The sequence below is a fragment of the Anomaloglossus baeobatrachus genome, chromosome 3 (assembly GCF_048569485.1).
Source record: "Anomaloglossus baeobatrachus isolate aAnoBae1 chromosome 3, aAnoBae1.hap1, whole genome shotgun sequence".
NCBI classification, from domain to species: Eukaryota; Metazoa; Chordata; class Amphibia; order Anura; family Aromobatidae; genus Anomaloglossus; species Anomaloglossus baeobatrachus.
Window position 1 is genome coordinate 60,213,974 of NC_134355.1, and position 13,167 is coordinate 60,227,140.

The window sequence follows — 13,167 nt, forward strand, 5'->3', positions numbered from 1 at the left end:
GGGATGAACTGGGTAAAGTTCCCAGATTGTTGCATCTAATGGATGCAACTATCCTGGGCGACTGCAGGCTGCTATTTTTTACAATAGGGGGGCCTAATAACCATGGGCCTCACCAGCTTGAAAATACCAAATCCCAGCTTTCGGCTTTATCATGGCTGGGCATCAAATTTCGGGGGACAGCACCCCGTTTTTAAAAAATATTTCAATTATTTTTATTAAAAAAAAGCTGCTTTTGGTTCTTCTTATTTTGATACACAGCCAAGGTAAGTGCACCGCTGGGGGCTGCAGCCTGTAGCCATATGCTTTATCATGACTGGCTATCATAATATGTGGGTGACCCTAAGCCAACTTATGTATTTATTTATTTTTACACCAATCTAGACGCACACACAGCGCCTCCTGTTGCAGTCAGAAACACTGTCACACACGTTGGGGACGCTGTCTGACTGCAACTAATCAGAGACGCCGCTACTGCCGGTGGGCAGGGAAGAAAGTGCATATGCCTGAAGCGGCCTGGAAGCAGAGTTATAGCCGCACGGAGACCAGGAAGTATAAAGCGCTTCTATATTCTTTGATTTATTTTTTTTAATTACCCAGGTGGTTGGACCCGGTTCGTTACCCAAACTTCCATGAGAACTCCGGGCCCGGGGTCGGTGCTTAGGTTGTTTTGAACCCACACATATCCGGTCTTTTACAGTCCAGGTCCGCCCATCACTGTTTGTAAGCTGCTGCCAGCTATAGACTGATATATACATAACGTCTTAGCATTTTAGAAGCAGAATCTGTTTAATAGAAGAAAGCAGATCTCTAATTATGTTCCATGATTCACAATTTAAAAGTCAAATGAATTACGGAAGAAAAGGCCATGCATACGGCCCATTTTGGCAACTGTGGGTGGCTGTTTTGGTAACTGTCTCGTTGGATCATACGTTCCTGGGCCGGGAGTTTTCTAAAATAAGAAGAAAGAAAATTTGAGTTAAGTGATCCGAACAGCAGCACAAACGCTTGAGAAAGCACAGGGATCTGAAGAACATGTGGCTCTATCCAGGCTAAATTAAGTGACTAGAGATGAGTTTCATTAGTTCCCATGATAAAATACATTGTTTCCTCACTGGCTTTTAACGTTTTGCTGCAGGCTTTGCAGCAGTGCTCCTCGCCTTATGGACTCTTATACAGGAACACCTAGACAGAAGCTCTTCCATCACGTTATATAATCTGAATTTTCACTGTGTGGCAGGGTTAGTGTTGAAAGAACACATTATATATCAACATTTTTCGGTTATATCCATCTTAAATTTTTCCAATAGTATATTCCATAGTAAATATGAGAACTTTACAGCTTATTTATTATATACTTACATATCGTACACTTAAGGCCGCTTTACACGCAGCGACATTGCTAATGAGATGTCGTTGGGGTCACGGAATTCGTGACGCACTTCCGGCCTCGTTAGCGACGTCGTTGCGTGTGAAACGAACGAACAACCGCTAACGATCAAAAATACTCTCCTTCTCGTTGATCGTTGACACGTCGTTCTATTCCCGATTATCGTTGCTGTTTTTGCACGCAGGTTGTTCGTCGTTCCTGAGGCAGCACACATCGCTACATGTGACACCCCGGGAACGACGAACAATGGCTGACCTGCGTCCTCCGGCGACGAGGTGGACGTGTCTTTCCTTCGGCTGCTCTCCGCCCCTCCGCTTCCATTGGGTGCCTGCCGTGTGACGTCGCTGTAACGTCGTACAAACTGACCCCTTAGAAAGGAGGTGGTTTGCCGGCCACAGCGATGTCGCAGGGAAGGTAAGTATGTGTGACGGGGCCTAACGATATTGTGTGCCACGGGCAGCGATTTGCCAATGATGCACAAACGACGGGGGCGGGTACACTCGCTAGCGATCTCGCTTTACACATATGGAAAGTGAACCAGGCAACTCTCCTCGCATATCTGTTTTAGGCCTCCTTCACACGTCCGTTTAAAAAAACGCACTAGTGGCACGTTCTGTTTTGACAACTCATATGGCCATCCGTGTACGTATCTGTCATCCTTCCGTGTGACATACGTGTGATACATACCGGAAAAAATGTATCACACTGAAATGAATGGTTTTCAATGCGTTAAACATGTGCAAAGATATATAGATAATAGATGATAGCTTTAAAAACTATTAACCAAATAAATAAATAAAAAGAAAAAAACAAGTGGTATCACCCCTATTTTTCATACCAGCAAAGGTAAAGCAAACAGCTATAAGCTAATATTATCAGACTGGGGGCTGGTATTTTTTTGGCTGGGAAGGGCCCAATAACCATGGACCTTCCCAGCCTGATAATATCAGCCTATAGCTGTCTGCTTTACCTTTGCTGGTTATCAAAAATGTGGGGGACCACACAACGTTTTTTTCCATTTTAATTATTTATTTAAAAGCTGTAAAATCTATCATCTATGCACATCTTTAACACATACAAACATTAATTTTTTGAATGCATTTAATTCTGGTACGTGTCACACGGACGGTACACGGATGTCATCTGTGTGCTGTACGATTTTTCCATAGCCCTTTCCATGCTATCGGTTAATAGGACATATCCCTACACAGTTGGCAGTATCAGACTTTGTGGGGACTCATACTTTTTACAAGAGAGAAGATAACACACCCAGATGGCATTTTTTTAATTGATAGATTTTCAATAAGAATAACACAGAAATGGCTCTATGCAGGGTTTATTATTAAACAAGTCACTAGAGCTTACATGCCACTTTTATTATAGCTTCCCCTTACTAAAGACCCCCTCTTACTGGCCCTCTTTATTGTAGCTTTCCCTTTTTAAAGGCCACAGTACACATTAAAAGGGTTATCCTGTACTTTTATATTGATTCTATCCTTAGATAGGTCACCAATATAAGATTGGTAAGGGTACTGATCAGCTGTTCTCAGCTCCATTATCTGTTTAGTGTTGGTGGCTGGGCACAGCACATCCTCTTATTTCGGCAGGATCAGCCAACAGTCTAATGTGGATGTAGGCCTCCTGACTCTGTCCCAACAAGGGAGAGAAGGATCCAATCATTGGATATTCTGTAACTGATCCTTTCATTTGCCAGGTAGCAAAAGCTGGGTTCACACATAGCGACAGCGACAACGACGTCGCTGTTACGTCACCATTTTCTGTGACGTAACAGCGACCTTGTAAGTCGCTGTTATGATCGCTGCTTAGCTGTCAATCACAGCAGAAGCAGCAGCGATCATAACGACGCTACATGTGCAGAGAGTAGGGAGCCACGCACACTGCTTAGCGCTGGCTCCCTGCACTCCTAGCTACAGTACACATCGGGTTAATTACCTGATGTATACTGCAGCTACATGTGCAGAGAGCAGGGAGCCGCGCACACTGCTTAGCGCTGGCTCCCTGCTTTCCAAGCTACAGTACACATAGGGTTAATTACCCGATGTGTACTGCAGCTACATGTGCAGAGAGCAGGAGCCGGCACTGGCAGCGAGGGCGGACGCTGGTAACGAAGGTAAATATCGGGTAACCAGGGAAAGGTCTTCCCTTGGTTACCCGATGTTTACCCTGGTTACAGCTTACCGCAGCTGCCAGACGCCGGCTCCTGCTCTCTGCTCGCTTCATTTCGTCGCTCTCTCGCTGTCACACACAGCGATGTGAGCGTCACAGCGGGAGAGCGACGACCAAAAAATGAAGCTGGACATTCAGCAACGACCGGCGACCTCACAGCAGGGACCAGGTCGTTGCTGGATGTCACACACAGCGACAGCGACGGGACGTCGCTGCTACGTCACAGAAAATGGTGACTTAGCAGCGACGTCGTTGTCGCTCTGTGTGACACCACCTTAAGCCTCTGCAGGAGGTATCTGGCAGTGGCTCAGTCATAGAGAACACAGAAGCATTTTTGCTGAGCTATTCATTCCTGTAGATGAGGGCATTAGCAGAGATACCTGTAGGCCAACAGCTATCTAATGTGTTTGGGGGCCTATAGGCTAATTTCCAGCAATAAGTGAGTTCACTTGTAGACTGTGAGCCCTCGTGGGCAGAGTTCTCTCCTCCTGTTCCAGTCTGTGCCTTGTTTTGTTTATGATTATTGTACTTGTCCCTACTATGTATACCCCTTTCACATGTAAAGCGCCATGGAATAAATGGCACTATAATAATAACTGTTTTGGGTTTTTTTTTTTCAGTGATGGTTTATCAATCTGTACTGTACAATCATTCTGTTCTTGCCATGCAGTGTTCTGCTTTGCACTCGCTGGGTGTGATGGTGGCGTCGGACTCTGTTCACACTGCAGAGTCTGACAAGAAGCCTGAAGTCTCCTAGTTATTCAGCCTGAGTCGGGCGTCGGCTGTTTTAGGTTCATTGATCTTCAGTCCAGCAAAAGTTAATTCCTGCTGGCTTGTGAACCGCTGCTAGCAGCTCAGGCTGCTAATGACCGTTCACAGCCCCCTTCACTTTTTATAAGGTGCTAGATCAGGTTTCTTGCCACCGAATATAGCTCAGCATTGCGTCAGCGATATCAGGGTTTTTTGTGGTGATCCAGAGCCTGGTGATCTGTCTTGTGCTTTCCTGTGTGGCGTGGAAATACCCTTGTTGTTAGTTTATTTCTTCCTGGGCACGTTTTGTCTCTCCCATGTGACTGATTGCTGTGTGTATGAGTTTGGGCTTTTTCCACTGTCTGTGGTATTTGTGGAGTTTGCTACTCCGGTCCTGGCCCTCTTCTGGGGTGAGGGAGAAGGGGTGTTAGATCAGAGCTCAGACAGGAGTTAGGGTTACTCTGGCAAGCCAGACCGCACTACCATTAAGCGTACTTCTGGGATGAGGGATAGCGCAGGGTCCCTAGTCTAAGGGCCAGCTTAGAGGTCCCTGTTAGAGTTACCCTGAAACTCCTGTGACTTCTTGGTGAACCATTGAAGGGCTTGTGTTTATATACAGTAGCCAATCAAAAGAGGCAGAACTGCAGGTAGGAGTAAGAGAGCAGAAGCTTGAATAATGAAAAAGGCAGGGGGCGTGTTTTAGACTACTCCAGGCATCCTGTAGGCACTGGAGCTCAAGTCTAGTCACAAACTACAGCTCTGGCCTAATAGAGCTAAGCTAGAAAGCAAGAGGCACAAAAAGAAAACCCTAGTCTAATTTCATTGCCTAACCTGAAAAGGCTGATAACAGAGAATAAAATCTTGCATTCAATTGTAGAGAACATATTAAGGTATGTTATTCTTTTATATTGCTGTGTTAAGTTCATATCTATATATATAATTGCCTTATTCTGTCTGTCTGTCTGTCTGTCTGTCTATCTGTCTGTCTATCTGTCTGTCTGTCATGCTCCGAAATTGTGTCCTTACGGTGACACAAAGCTGATTGGCCGCTGGGCTCGCCATGGCCCCGCCCCCCCACACGGATTGGCCTCTCGCCCCGGCTCTCTGCAGGCCCCGCCCCCCTCACGCAATGCACGCTCGCTCTGGCCTAACTGACACGGGGCTCCGATTCCCAGGTGAGTACACACACACATCAGATCACACTCACTCTCACACACACCTCACACATCACATCCACACATCACATCCACACACACCTCACACATCACAACATGCTGGGATATCGCTTGCTTCTACACCGGCTCCGTCAGGATCCCGGCAGCGCCACACATAACCTTGCGATGCTGGGATCTTAACGGAGGCCGTGAAAGCTGGTAACCATTATACACATCGGGTAACTAAGGTCCCTTAGTTACCCGATGTGTATCATAGTTACCAGTGTACACCGGCTCACACTCACTCTCACACACACCTCACACATACATCACATCGCATCCACACATCAAGGTCCTGCAGCTGCGGAACATACATAACATAACAGCACACACACACACACAAATCAGATCACACTCACACATACCTCACACATCACATCGCATCCAAATACTCACAACATCCTGGGATATCGCTTGCTTCTCGGCGGCGATATTGTGCTGTGAGCTTCCAGGACCTGACGGAGGATCACATGGCCAGAAGCATGTGATATCCCCGGATGTTGTGAGTATCAGCGCGTATGTGCAATATCGTCAGTGTCTGTGTGTGTGAGTGTATGCGATCGGGTGTGTGTGAGTGGATGCGATCGGTTGTGTGTGTGAGTGGATGCGATCGGTTGTGTGTGTGAGTGGATGCGATCGGTTGTGTGTGTGAGTAGATGCGATCGGTTGTGTGTGTGAGTGGATGCGATCGGTTGTGTGGGTGAGTGGATGCGATCGGTTGTGTGGGTGAGTGGATGCGATCGGGTGTGGGTGAGTGTCGGCAGAGGAGCACGGCGTGCTGGAGGAGGCTGGGAGCAGAGAGGCTGATCTTGGGGAAGGCTGGGAGGGGGAGGCTGATGCTGAGGGAGGCTGGAAGGAGAGAGGTTGAGCAAACGTGCTCCATCCGCCATACTGCGCACTCCCCATCGTGCTGCATCCCCCATGCTGCGCACTCCCAAACGTGCTCCATCCGCCATGCTGCGCACTCCCCATCGTGCTCTATCCGCCATGCTGCACACTCCCAAACGTGCTCCATTCGCCATGCTGCGCACTCCCAAACGTGCTCCATCCGCCATACTGCGCACTCCCCATCGTGCTCTATCCGCCATGCTGCACACTCCCAAACGTGCTCCATCCCCCATGCTGCGCACTCCCAAACGTGCTCCATCCGCCATGCTGCGCACTCCCCATCGTGCTCTATCCGCCATGCTGCACACTCCCAAAAGTGCTCCATCCGCCATGCTGCGCACTCCCAAACGTGCTCCATCCGCCATGCTGCGCACCCCCCATCATGCTCCATCCGCCATGCTGCGCACTCCCAAACGTGCTCCATCCGCCATGCTGCGCACTCCCAAACGTGCTCCATCCGCCATGCTGCGCACTCCCAAACGTGGTCCATCCGCCATGCTGCGCACTCCCAAACGTGGTCCATCCGCCATGCTGCGCACTCCCAAACGTGGTCCATCCGCCATGCTGCGCACTCCCAAACGTGCTCCATCCGCCATACTGCGCACTCCCAAACGTGCTCCATCCGCCATACTGCGCACTCCCCATCGTGCACCATCCGGCATGCTGCGCACTCCCAAGCGGATGGAGCATGATGGGGGGTGCGCAGCATGGCGGATGGAGCACGTTTGGGAGTGCGCAGCATGGCGGATGGAGCACGTTTGGGAGTGCGCAGCATGACGGATGGAGCACGTTTGGGAGTGCGCAGCATGACGGATGGAGCACGTTTGGGAGTGCGCAGCATGCCGGATGGTGCACGATGGGGAGTGCGCAGTATGGCGGATGGAGCACGTTTGGGAGTGCGCAGTATGGCGGATGGAGCACGTTTGGGAGTGCGCAGCATGGCGGATGGAGCACGTTTGGGAGTGCGCAGCATGGCGGATGGACCACGTTTGGGAGTGCGCAGCATGGCGGATGGAGCACATTTGGGAGTGCGCAGCATGGCGGATGGAGCACGTTTGGGAGTGCGCAGCATGGCGGATGGAGCACGTTTGGGAGTGCGCAGCATGGCGGATGGAGCACGTTTGGGAGTGCGCAGCATGCCGGATGGAGCACGTTTGGGAGTGCGCAGCATGGCGGATGGACCACGTTTGGGAGTGCGCAGCATGGCGGATGGAGCACGTTTGGGAGTGCGCAGCATGGGGGATGCAGCACGATGGGGGGTGCGCAGCATGGGGGATGGAGCACGATGGGAGGTGCACACCTCCCCCCAACACACACACACACGCGCACTGCACAACACACACACACTAGGAATCACAAACAACGCCCTACACAGACACCCACACACACAGACAACGCTGCACACACAAATATACGCACATGCTGCACAACACACACATTGCTCAAAACATACCTCCCCCCAAAACACACCACACACACACAAACCGCACAACACACACACAACGCTACAGACACACAGCGCTCCACAAACAACGCAACACACGCAACACACATACAACACCGCTCTCACCCCCCGCGACACTTAGAACATGTACAGCGCCCTACACAAACACTTGGTAACTACACACAACAACATCTATATATATATATATATATATATATATATATATATATATATAACAAAAATCATACATGAACTACACAATACGTAAATTCTAGAATACCCGATGCGTAGAATCGGGCCACCTTCTAGTTCTATATAACAGTACCTACTGCTAATATAACCTTTACTAAGACACCTCCACAACCCCCCTCTATGTACTGGAGTTAACATGTCATTCACCATTATTGTTAACATTTTCCTGGTGCTTTCCACATGTTTAAAGTGACACATGAAAAGTGGAAGTGCAGCTTTCCTTTAAGTAACTAATGATACACAGGAGACTGAGTCACTAAAGAAAGAAGTCTATATTTGGCTCTGTCTCTTGTACTACTATGTAATAACAACTAGTACTAAGGGCAATGAAGCCACACGCTGGAAATAAATTCCCTTTGAGAAATCCAGCTCCTTTGCTGACACCGGTGAGGATGATCAGAGGTAAAATAAAAATAGCATCGTTCCCCTTTTGATAAAGAAAATGTGGTTACTGGGTTATATGAGTAGCTGTGTGTCACATTCTCTCTATACATCTATGGAAATGACAAAACTGTATCGATAAAAATAATTTTTATTTTCTGAGTTTAGGTCCAAAATGTTTTTTTTTTATAGTTTTGTTTTTTTTTTTTTATTTAAAATTTATTTTCTTATTTTTTAATTTTTTAAATAAATATTTTGATTGTAGATTTTATTCCAGTAATTTTTTACTACCCCAAAGTGGTCGTCCAATTCTGGTTAGGCTGCTTTCACACTACGTTTTTTTTAACATGCGTCCTGAACGTTTTTTTAACGCAAAAACGGATCCAGTGCAAATGCGTTTTCATTTCAATGCATTTGCAATGGACTCGCGTCAACCTGCGTTCACCTGCGTTTGCGTGCGTTATAGTGAGGATCCAGCGACTTGCAGTTTTTTAACTTTTTTCAAAAACGCTACTTGTAGCGTTTTTGAGCTGTGTCCAAATACTGCAAATTGCTGGATCCTGACTAAACAGCATGCAAACGCATGTGAACGCTGGCATGCTGATAGACAGGAACCTGCTTGCTCTACTGACCATGCCCAGAAACCAGCCTGGCGTGATCAGTCTCTCTCCCCCTCCCTCTCTGTCTCTCTCCCCCTCCCTCTCCTCTCTCTCTCCCCCGCCTGAGAGCTGCGGACACTCGTAACCAAGGTAAATATCGGGTAACCAAGCAAGTTACCCGATGTTTACCTTGGTTACGTGTGCAGGGAGCAGGGACCCCGGCTCCTAGCAGCTGTGGACGCTCGTAACCAAGGTAAATATCTGGTATCCAAGCAAGTTACCCGATGTTTACCTTTGTTACGAGACTCCGCAGCTGTCAGAAGCCGACTCCCAGTCTGTCACGTTCAGTTCCCCTCACTCCCGATCACAGGACTCCAATGCCCGCCCCTAAATATCCAGTGACAGGATCCTGCAAAATAACACATGCGTTTGCATGCGTTTTTCTTTGTAAAAGCAGGATCCGCTTTTACAGCAAAAAAACGTTCATGACACATGTTAAAAAAACGTAGTGTGAAAGCAGCCTTAGAAAAAATCTGACTACAAAAAGCTTGTCATAGGGTGTAATGCTTACTTGGACCATGAGGAGTCAGCTAAAATGTATGCAGCCAATGTCTAATTTTCCTGCAGCGCCATTACAGGGGAAATATAGTGTGAGGTAAATCCGGAGATATGACGATGAATCATGATATTCAAGTTATGTCAGGAAGCCCTCTCCTGGTGTCACCCCCCCTTTCCTTCACACAACTTGTTTAGCAACCCCTCCCATGGCCATCTCCTGTGATATGGAAATTAGGTGATGTGGGAACAAAGGACACAGGATGACTCCCTGCCGTCACCCTGTAACAAGAGTTGTATCTCATTATAAGGCTCTGGAACTAGCCAGACAGAACGACTCCAGTAAAAAATGGTTCATATCTCGCAAGCCATATTTCCGATAAATACGGCAACCATAAAAATGGTGTCTCCGCATGCGGACGATGCTGGCACACCTTTTTTATGGGAGCGGGAGCTTGGGAAATACCCCAGGCGTGATATCAGCCAATGTGGAACTAGTAGACAAGTCATGAAACCTCTCATTCTGTAGCTAAATTCATAACTGTCACAATGAGAGCATTGGCGTCCGCCTACGACGCTCCCAGGCCAAGTTATGGCCATATTCCATGTTGTGGATATTGTCCATAACTCCAGCCAGGGGTGGAGCAGTGCTCCCTCTGAGGTCACGAAGGTAGGAGGGGACCTGGATTTGCCCAGGTTGATAACCCTACTTCGGCCATTTTCCAGGGTTCTTTCGCTGGGGGTCACGTGCAGGAAACATCTGTGGGAGTTCCTAGAAACCTGGCCTACAGCGCCCCCCTGTGGCCAGACGCACAAGGTAACTGATTGAATTGCATACCTGTTTGTAAAACATGCTTTATCTGTAACTGTACTCTGACATATGTATATTCTGTAGATTCCCTATTGTATATATTGTAGTTTCTAGTGTGCTTTAGGCTGATTAAATTATATAATTAATCTTGGGCTGTTCTGTTATCTCGATCTTGAATCCCACGTCTGTGTGTTCGGCTAATAGTTACCGTGAAGCGGTTGGTGGCAGCGAGTTGTGCCAAGGATTATTGTGGGGAGGCCAGTGAGATTCGGGAAGATATTATATATTCCGCCCGCGGAGGTCGGGGGAATATATACCCTACTCTCCCCGGGGACCCTTCAATAATCGGCATAAGTAGTATAGCGGCCTCCTTGCTTATCGTCGGGCAATTCCATAATTGGCCTGACTATAAGAGGGGCGCTAGAGAGCGCATCACGTGCTCTGTCTGTCGGTCGGGAGGTATAAAGGAGGGGTGACCCCCACTTGTTACCCCCCGATTGTGACGTACTGGTAGCCAGCGCGGGGGATTTCTGAGTGACCCCCCCGGTGGTTCGTGACATATTGGTGGCAAGCGGTGGGATCGAGATAATAGTGTGTGTGAGTGTGAGACCCATACTCCCAGACACTAAAGACTGCCTGCAGCAGCTGTGGCTGCTGGGGTCTTCAGACTAGCTCAACACTAGAGTGTCAGAGTGCAGATACTGTAAGGTGTGTGGAGGCATCAGGTGTCAGTTCTGTGTCAGTGACCAAAAGTCTGCAAGAATGGCTGATGGCACCAGGAGCAGAGCTAGGCAACTGGCCAATGCTAAAGCAGGAGCCGAAGAGAGGGAGGACGGTGCTGTGGACAGTAATGAGGAGGTTGCCCACGAGTCCTCCAGGAGCTCGACGCCAGAAAACAGCTCTGCAGAGGACATTGCACAACCTGGCACTGCTGGACAAGATGAGGAGCAGCTCAACCAAGGGTCCTCAACGAGCCAGATGCCAGCCCTCCGCTCTGCAATGGACAGTGAATCACCAGGCTCCGCAGCGGGCCGCAGATCACCACGTGCCATTCCACCGAGCCTGGGAGGCTCGGATAGCCTTCTTCAAATGGCTATGGCCCTTCTCCAGGCTGGAGACCAGGAGGGCTACAAGGGACTCCTGGCAGAGCGCAGGGCAGAGCGGCAGGCAGCGCGTGACGCTGAGGCTGCGGAGCGGCAAGCAGTGCGTGAGGCTGCGGAGCGGCAGGCAGCACGTGAAGAGCGACAGCAACAGGCCGAGCGTGACTACCAGCTGCAGCTAGCTCAGCTCCGGCCCTCATCAGCCACACGTGACCTTCAAGACACCAAACTTCCAAAGGTCCGTGTTGAGGACTTTCCCGTGCTGGAGAAGGATGGAGACTTGGACTCTTTCTTGACTGCTTTTGAACGGACTTGCTTGCAGCACCATCTGGACAAGGACCAGTGGGCCAAATACCTGACCCCCCGTTTAAGGGGTAAGGCCCTGGAAATCCTTGGGGACTTGCCTGCTGAGGCAGATCAGGGCTACGACACCATCAAGCGGGCCCTGATCCAACAGTACAACCTCACTCCAGAGTCCTACCGCAAGAAGTTCCGGAGCCTACAGAAGGGACCAAAGGACTCCTGGGCTGACCACCGGCGGGCACTTGCCCGAGCTGCCGACCACTGGACCCAAGGCCTGCAGCTTTCCACCGGACCGGAGATCCTGGACTTGTTCATCACGGAGCAACTCTTGTGGAACTGCCCTGAGGATCTCCGCCAGTTCATCCGAGACCAGAAGCCAAAGGGGTCCACGGCTACAGCTGCCCTGGCCGATGACTACACCAACAATCGGGCTCCTGAAGCCAGGAGAGCAGCCACCAGCAGCACCTGGAGAGGGGGTAAGATGAATTCTGCGACTGCCCCACCTGCCCCTAGACTGCAGGGGGTGTCCCCCTCAACTCCCCTCTCCAGGCCCGTGGCAGAACCAAGACGGTGCCACCAGTGCAACTTACCTGGACACTTCAAGGCCATGTGCCCTCAGCATCCCAAGGCCCCGTCCCCGTCCCAAGGGCCGCCCAAGGTGTATTGTGTGGGTGGGGGTGGTGGTAGGTCCCTGGACAGCTTCCAACCTGTCACCGTCGGCCGGTCTGTGACCATGGGACTGCGAGACAGCGCCTCGGAGGTGACTCTGGTGCGGCCTGAGATGGTGTCCCCCCAAGACTTGATCCCTGGAAAAACCCTCGCTGTCTCCGGGATTGGAGGCATTGACCCGGCGCTGCCTGTTGCTGACATTTATGTGGACTGGGGCGCAGGGCGAGGGGTGAGGGAGGTGGGGGTAACTGATCGGATCCCTGCAAACGTGCTACTTGGGACAGATTTGGGGCAGATAACCTCCCAGTTTGGGCCCCAACCAAGGGCTGAACCTTCAGCCAGTACTGACATGCCTCCGGACAATGTTAATGTGTTATCTATGAATGATGTAAGGGAGGAGGGAGTGAACTCTGATATTTCTGCTTGCACAGACACCATAGACACACACACAGCTGCAGCTGTGACAGGGGAGGGGGTCAGAGAAAGGTGTGACAATGCCTCTACAAGTAACCAGCCTGTGAGCTGGGATCTGTTGCCCTCTGCAGGGATAAGCAGAGAGCAGGGTGCTGCAGGGGGAGGACCAGTGTGTGGGGTGGGGGCTACCACAGCAAATGTGGGGTCCCCAGA

The 13,167-nt window shown here is 49.9% G+C and overlaps 1 protein-coding gene across 1 annotated transcript in view; it reads right to left on the reverse strand.

Moving 5' to 3' along the window:
* Positions 1 to 810: 810 nt before the first annotated feature.
* The window catches only part of STPG4 (sperm-tail PG-rich repeat containing 4), a 172,279-nt gene continuing 159,922 nt past the window's right edge, over positions 811 to 13,167 (reverse strand). Inside the window, exon 7 of the mRNA XM_075341441.1 lies at positions 811 to 949. Within this exon, the coding sequence (XP_075197556.1) occupies positions 833 to 949 (117 nt within the window). The 3' untranslated portion in view covers positions 811 to 832. The remainder of the gene's footprint in view (positions 950 to 13,167) is intronic.